We start from the raw sequence: 8,082 nt of genomic DNA, 5'->3' as shown, positions 1-8,082 counted from the left end.
AAATACTCAAAATATTCCAAAAAATCTCCTATAAATATTAAAAAAAAAAAAATTTTGAGGGTGGGCATTTTTGGGTGGATCCGCCCATGGTCGCCCAAAAATGGCAAAATAGCTCTAAGAAAATCTCCTATACTCATTCAAATGATGCTAGGGTGGATCCGCCCATGGTCGCGATCCTCACTAGCTCTACATAGAGCTAAGTTTGGAAAATCTCAGTGATTTGCGCATTCGAAATTTTTTGCTCCAAGTTTTATATTAGCATCATTTGCATGTGAGGATGCTAAAGCATTTGGTGTGGAAGATTTTGGTGAAGAAGAATTTGGGGATCCATCATTTGATCACATAAATTTACATGATGATTATTTAAATCTTCAGGAGTGTTTTTAGTTTTGAATTTTTTGTTTAAACCGAGATATAAGCAATTGAATGAGAACTATTATTTTTTTATCACTATATTATAGATCTGTGAATTCATTGTCTTAAAATTTTAATACTATATATGCAGTTTGATTATTATGCTTCATTTTATGTTACTTTTATTACGTATAATTTAATTGACATTCAATTTTTTTTTTCTAGAGAATGATAATTGAAGATTTCGTGAAAAAATTATATGCGAACCTATGAAAAATAGGTCTGATACGTTATCAAAAAATTATCTTGATCGGAAACGAATCTCGAGGCAAAATCAAACCGGAAAACTTAAAAGATTAAATTTGGGATCGCCTGAACTCCAATTTCAGCAACTTATAGTCGAACTGAGCATCTCGGAAATACTAACCCAACGACACCAAATTCGACTCAATCCGAGCCCAAATAAGTCCAAACCAAAGGTTAGAAGCGCTGTTGGAAGGTTTGAACAGCAATTTGGATTACCAAAAGGTCTCTAAACATAACGAGCTTATGCTCGAATCGAGCGGCTCGACGAGATGAATCCAACGAGCCCAAGATCACTGAATTCTGAAATCATTAAGGCCTCCAAATGTCTGATGAACGGTCCATAATCAAGGATTCAATATCGGCCGTCCATCCAACCACTCCACATTTACCCTTGATATCTCACCTATTTACGGATCATGACACTCCATAAATCTATAAATAGAGCTCCCTCTCCTCTTAAGAGGGGATCCCGAAGCCTAAGGAAAAAAAAAAGAGATCGGAGATCGCTCTTTCTTCCTTACCTCCCCGACCACCGCCGGAATTTCACCGGACCACCGCCGAAGTTCCGTCGAACCACCGCCGGAGTTCCGTCGAACCACCGCTGGTCCACCACCGCCGGACTTCTGCCAAGCCACCACTTAAGGCCCTCACCTCCGCCGGACAACCGCCTGACGTCGTTGCTCCGCCGAACCACCACTTAAGGCCCTCACCTCCGCCGGACCACCGCCTGACGCCGTTGTTCCGCCGAACCACCACTTAAGGCCCTCACCTCTGCCGGACCACCACCTGATGCCATTGCTCCGCCGGACCACCACTTGAGGCCCTCACCTCCGCCGGACCACAACTTAAGGCCCTCACCTCCGCTGGACCACCGCCTGACACCGTTGCTCCACCGAACCACCACTTGAGGCCCGAACTTCCACCGGACCACCGCTTGAGGCCCTCTGCTTCACCAGGCTACCACCTAAGGCTCGGACTTCTGCCAGACTGTCACTTGAGGCCCCGAGCTCCACCAGGCCACCACCTGATGCCCGGAGTTCTACCGAAGTACCACCTTATACTACGGTCTTTTAGACTCATATTTCCTGCCGACTACAGTCCTCCCGACCTCCATCGCCTTCTATGGTCACTCCGACCTCCATCTCCAGACAACGGTCTTTCAGACCCCGGTCTCCTGCCGACTACGATCCTCACGACCTCTGTTGCATACTACGGTCCTTCCGATCTACATCGCCAGACAATGGTCTTCCTGACCCCAATCTCCTACCAACTACGATCTTTCGGACCCCTGTCTCGTGCTAACTACGGCCCTTCCAACCAAAGAAACATGTATATTATTGTAACTCCCTCTATGTAATGCGCTCTATATGATGTACATTTGTACTATCAAGCCAAGACCTTCTCCAAAGGAATGACCTCATTTGTAATCGACTGCAAATATTAGTGGATTCATTCAAACTGGGCCAGCCCCCGTGATTTTTCTTCGTTTTCAGGGTTTCCACATAAAAACTCTGATGTCTCTTATGAACGCTACACTCTCTCTCTTATCTGATTGTGTGCTGGATCTTCATACAATGCTAAAACGTTAATTATATATTTTCTCTACCGCGGCGAATACTCTAGGACGCAACAGTTCAGTTACTCAATATTGCATGTCTTCAATTAAAAAAAAAGATAGTTCATTCATGTTTTATATTTCATGTTTATTTATTTTGGTTAATTTTTAATATATTTTTATATGATTACATTATTATATATAAATTATATTATATAAATAAAATTAATATTTATTACATCATCCCGTTCAACCATCCGATATCGGAAGCTAGTTTTAGTTCATTATCAAATTTTCACAACTTACCAAAATCCTTTTATGATTAATCAGCATATATGATATATGCATCGCACTTACAGGACCCTATATGATTTGTTTATAGATTATTCTAACATTGTAATTTATCCCGTGCTGTTGGCTGCTATTTATTTAAAAAAGAAAAAGAAAAACCGGATGCTCCGAAATCCGCAGGTTTCTAGAAACCAGAGCCGCAGAATTGCTGTCCAAGTCTGGAAATTTTACTTTCTCGAGCGACGACTTGACTATACTTCCCGTTACTGGTAAACAAAAATGGCGAAGGATTAATTTATGTGTTCTTTAATTTATACTTAATTTAATATAAATGATTAAATTTTAAAATAATCTCCAATAATTTTTATATAGTTATATTAATCTCAGAATAATATTGTTTCAATTATATAAAATACATTGATCATATTTGAATACTTTAAAAAAAATAGTAAGAAATTTCTCTATATACATAAATATTATTTTTTTAGTATTATCTTCTCCTATAACCTTTTTTAAAATACGTATCATAATATTTGTTATAAAATGTATAAAAAATTATTTATTTACATTAATATATTAAATAATTATCTGAGAAGTGAGAACTGGGCTGCGGCGGCTCACATGGAAATAGGAGTTTCCTCCCTTTTAAACGATCGTGAGGATATATTGCAGACAGAGCAGTTCTACCAATCGAACTTGTGAGAAAGAGCAAAGGAGAAAAAGAGATACAGTAATGTCGAGGACTGCGGGTCAAATCATCAAATGCAAGGGTTTGTAATACGGGAGATTTTTTCTTTTAAATTTAGAAAAAAAAATGAATTTTTTGTTTTCTGATCAGTCTCTGTTTGTGGTTCTTTCATTTTGATCAAGGATATGAAGCTACAAGAATATTAATTAGATTTTTCGTTGTTAGTATACTATTAATCTGAATTGCGTGGACTGGAATCGATAGCTATACCAATTTGAAATTTATTTTTTTATTGTTCTAGCTTTGATTTTACAGGTGATTCGTTTTGTTTTATGGATGATGAGCAAATGAAATTTTTATTAACTTTTTTGAGCAGCGGCGGTGGCATGGGAGGCGGGGAAGCCGCTGGTGATCGAGGAGGTGGAGGTGGCGCCGCCGCAGGCGATGGAAGTCCGTCTTAAGATCCTCTACACATCATTATGCCACACTGATGTCTACTTCTGGGAAGCTAAGGTATAAATATCTTTGATCTGATATATTCAGTAACTATTTGGTTATATAATTTAATCAAGATTTAGGCTATTTCTTACTTTTCTATTATTTTGAGCTAAATCTCAGATTTAGTAAATCCTGCGAATTTCTATGAAAAGTCTGATTTACTGAGATTTGTAAGGAGATCTTAGCAGATTACTAAAGATTGAAATAGTTTATGAGGACTTGACATGATTTAGTAGTTATGTTGAATAACTTTTAGAATTTAACACCATAGGATTTAGTAAATCCGGATTTACAGTAGTGTCTAAATCCTAATTTAGCCAAGTAGTCCCTTAATATTATTCGTATTTGTTAACTGCTTAGTATTTCTTAGAAATGTTTTGATTTTTAAGGATTTAATGAGATTGGCTATGGATTCTGCAGGGACAAACACCAGTTTTTCCCAGGATTTTCGGCCACGAAGCAGGAGGGTAAGGTTGCTTAAGCACTGTTAATCTAATTTTAACTGATATAAGCGTTTATGTTTCAAATTATTAGTCTTCTTTTAGGAATTAAATGTTTTTTTATCACTAAGCAGCTTTATTATTATTATTATTCAGTTATGAAGGGATCAACTCCTTTGAGTGATTCCCAAATAAAAAGAAAAAGAAGAAAAAAAGAATGTTGCTTCGTTATTTTCAGATGGTATAATATATAGTGAACAAATTAGGGGAGCCAAATAGAATATTTTTGTCTTATGTTTATTAGAGGAGAATCAAGGAACGTGATTGAGGGCATGTCTTCATAGTTGGATTTAGATCTTGGAATATTAAAAAATGAAATAAAAATTTAATATGAATTTGAATTACAATTTCTAACAAAAAACAAGAAAGTTATTGCTAAATTGATGTGTGGTCCTATTCTGAAAAGTAAAATAGTGAGAATGTTGTTCCAAATTAATCTTTAGGCTTTGTTTGTGACAATTTTTTTTACTATTTTTATGATAGGAAAAGCAGTCAATGAAAAATAATATTCATTTGAATGACATTTTTTTCACAATTTTTTCAATTTTTATATCTTAGAAGCTAGTTTTGAAAAAATGTATTTGAAATTGTGGTTGAAAAAAAGAGTTTCTTAAAGAAAAGAATGAAAAGTATTAACAGCCCTAAATGAATCCTCAATCTACTCTACAGAAACACTTTATGTCAATTAGCTTGCTAATGCAATGACTTGCTCAGTAAATTATTTGTCTTTGATGCTTGTAGGATTGTCGAGAGTGTTGGTGAGGGTGTGACAGATCTTTCACCTGGTGACCATGTACTCCCAGTTTTCACAGGAGAATGCAAAGATTGCGCACACTGCAAGTCTGAGGAGAGCAACATGTGCTCTCTTTTGAGAATCAACACTGACAGAGGTGTGATGATCAATGATGGGAAATCCAGGTTCTCAATCAATGGCAAACCAATCTTCCATTTTGTTGGAACCTCCACGTTCAGCGAGTATACCGTTGTTCATGTCGGTTGTGTTGCAAAGATTAACCCCGAGGCTCCTCTCGACAAAGTTTGTGTTCTTAGCTGTGGCATATCTACTGGTAGGACATTCTCTTCTATTTCCTCCTCTAGATTTAGAAAGTTGTTTTTGCCTTTGCTGATAATTTTCTTGGTTTGAAGGTCTTGGTGCTACTCTTAATGTTGCAAAACCTCCTAAGGGTTCAACAGTGGCTGTGTTTGGTTTAGGAGCTGTAGGCCTTGCTGTGAGTATATAAATATAAACTAATGCATTTTAGTAACCATATATATAATATTTTATTCAAGGATGGAATTTTTTTTTTCAGTTACCAGTTGAGAGAATACCAATCACGTTCTGAACTGTATAATTGTACATTTTTCTGCTTTATAAACTCATTAATAGACAATGAACATAACTAATCATCTCAGTTTTAGTGGTTTAGCATCTTCTGTTAGTCTCTAATTTGGTTTGATTTATTCTATTGCTTCTATTAGAACTTTTTTTGTTCTATTTACTTAGAATTATAGTCTTATTGTATAAGTTATATTGCAAAAAATTTTATTTCAATGATAAAAGATGAATCTTCTATCTAGTTGCTAAAATTCTCTTGCTCATTGGCGGGGCAAAGACTAATAAATTTCTAGAGTTCCTTGAGTTCAGCATGTCCTCTTTCGTCTTCAATATAATATAATTTGCATATCTGCATGCTTGACTTGATTAGGCTGCTGAAGGGGCCAGGATTGCAGGGGCTTCAAGAATTATTGGTATTGATGTGAATCCCAAGAGGTTCAATGAAGGTAGAACTCTCTCTGACCTGTTTTAGTCAGATGGATCAGTTTATATATATATTGTGAAATGGGGCATTGACGCATATCTTTTTCATCATTCCAGCAAAGAAATTTGGGGTCACTGAATTTGTGAACCCGAAAGATTACGATAAACCTGTTCAAGAGGTTAGTCCTCAATCATTTGATGCTGTGTGTGAAATTCATACAAAATGTTGCAGAAATTCATACTACCTTGTTCTTCTAGGTGCTTTCTGAGATAACCGATGGAGGAGTGGATCGGAGTATCGAATGCACTGGAAATGTCGATGCCATGATCTCTGCATTTGAATGTGTTCACGATGTATCTGTCTTGCTTCCTTGAATGTTTCTTTTTGAAAAGCTCCACATTTCTATGGAATCACTGAGCAATCCATCTTTCTTGTGACTTAAACTTTTAGGGCTGGGGAGTTGCAGTCCTTGTTGGTGTTCCTCACAAAGATGCTGCTTTCAAGACCCACCCCATGAATTTCCTCAGTGAGAGAACTCTCAAGGGAACTTTCTTCGGAAACTACAAGCCTCGCTCTGATCTACCTTCAGTTGTCGAGAAGTATATGAACAAGGTATTATGCCTTTTCTCAAAAACAATTTGTGATCTATTGCAATTGGAGAGTATTGATTTTGAAATTGGTGCAGGAGTTGGAGCTGGAGAAGTTCATAACACATGAAGTCTCATTCACTGAGATCAACAAGGCTTTCGACTATATGCTTCAAGGTGACAGTCTTCGCTGCATTATCCGCATGGATGCTTGAAGACTTTTGATGGTCCTATACTTATTTTTGGTCACCTGAATAATAAATACTTAGTACTATGAAGTTATTGGGTTATTAACCTTATTTATCTTTTTGCCCTTCTATGCCAAGCGTTTTGTATTGTTCTTCATCAGCTTTACATCTTTACGCAGTTGTGGTGAGTAGTATTATCCTTTGTAGTGGTTGTGGAAGAAATAAATTACATTTGCCTTTTATTGCATGAATTGATAATTTGATGACTTCAAAATTTTTGATGGGGTCGCAAAATTAAGTGCTTTTATGCTTTGTTTTGTTTGGGTATATCTATTTGTCTATGAGAATCTCTATATGTACTCTTTCTCCTTGTGAACAATGAAGTAATGTGTCTCGTTAGGATGGTGCCACGTTTTGTTAGGATGGTGCCACGTTTATGAAATAGAGGTCCTCCATCACCATACAACGACCTTTCTGACCACTATTGCCCTCCGACAATAATCTTTCTGACCTCCGTCGCTAAACTACATTCTTTCTTACCACGGTTGCCCATCGACTACAATTATTCCGACCACCATCATCAGATAATGATCTTTCTGAACTCCGTAGTCCACAAACTATGGTCATGCTAACTAAATGAACATGTCAATAATGATTCTTCTAATTCCCACCATGTAATGCGATCTATATGATGTATATTTGCTATATCAAACCAAGGCATTCCTCCCAAGGAAGGGCCTAATTTGAAATTAACTGCAACTACAAGTGGATTCATTCAAATTGGGTCATGCCACATGATTTTTCCTCATTTTCAGAGGTTTTTAAGTAAAAATTTTAGTGTCTCTTATGAACGTTACACCCTCTCTTTTGTGTGTCTAATCAGGCCACAACAAACTTCATTATGAATAATTTAATAATAATTATCATTTAATTTTTGTTTTAATTGATTTAGTGATTTAAGAGTATATTCTTGAGTTTATTCTTAAATAATCTAACTAAAACTCATTATTCTAATTAGTCCGATTAATTAACTTGTAACTTAATTTGTTACTTTATCACTATAATTGTCTTGTCATTTTCAGTAATTAATAACTATTCATTCTTATTTATCAATATATAATTTAATTATTTTACATCAGGGAGCTCTACTTCATACATATTAATCTTCTTTAAGCTATAAATTTATTTTATAAGTGATTTTATTTTATTCTTTATGAGTGGCAACCACCATGTCTATGTATGTTATGAATTCCATTAGGGAGTGTGATCCCGGCCTCTCCACGCCTTCCGTCAATTTTTATTTTAAGTGTTTGTATGGTGACGGCGATAGAGAGTTTTAACGAGATTAGGTTCCG

At 36.3% G+C, this 8,082-nt stretch overlaps 1 protein-coding gene across 1 annotated transcript; it reads left to right on the top strand.

The window, feature by feature from the left end:
* The first annotated feature begins 3,097 nt into the window (after nt 1-3,097).
* LOC110098298 (alcohol dehydrogenase 3) lies at nt 3,098-7,001 on the top strand. Its single transcript, XM_020825077.2, has 10 exons — nt 3,098-3,276; nt 3,571-3,707; nt 4,113-4,159; nt 4,934-5,259; nt 5,339-5,421; nt 5,899-5,974; nt 6,069-6,130; nt 6,210-6,305; nt 6,403-6,564; nt 6,638-7,001. The coding sequence occupies exons 1-10, from the start codon at nt 3,240-3,242 to the stop codon at nt 6,752-6,754; spliced, it is 1,143 nt and encodes a 380-aa protein (XP_020680736.1). The 5' UTR covers nt 3,098-3,239; the 3' UTR covers nt 6,755-7,001.
* The last annotated feature ends 1,081 nt before the right edge of the window (nt 7,002-8,082 follow it).

This window comes from Dendrobium catenatum, unplaced genomic scaffold (genome assembly GCF_001605985.2).
Source record: "Dendrobium catenatum unplaced genomic scaffold, ASM160598v2 fragScaff_scaffold_1089, whole genome shotgun sequence".
In the NCBI taxonomy this organism is placed as follows: domain Eukaryota; kingdom Viridiplantae; phylum Streptophyta; class Magnoliopsida; order Asparagales; family Orchidaceae; genus Dendrobium; species Dendrobium catenatum.
This window is presented reverse-complemented; position numbering and strand designations above follow the sequence as displayed.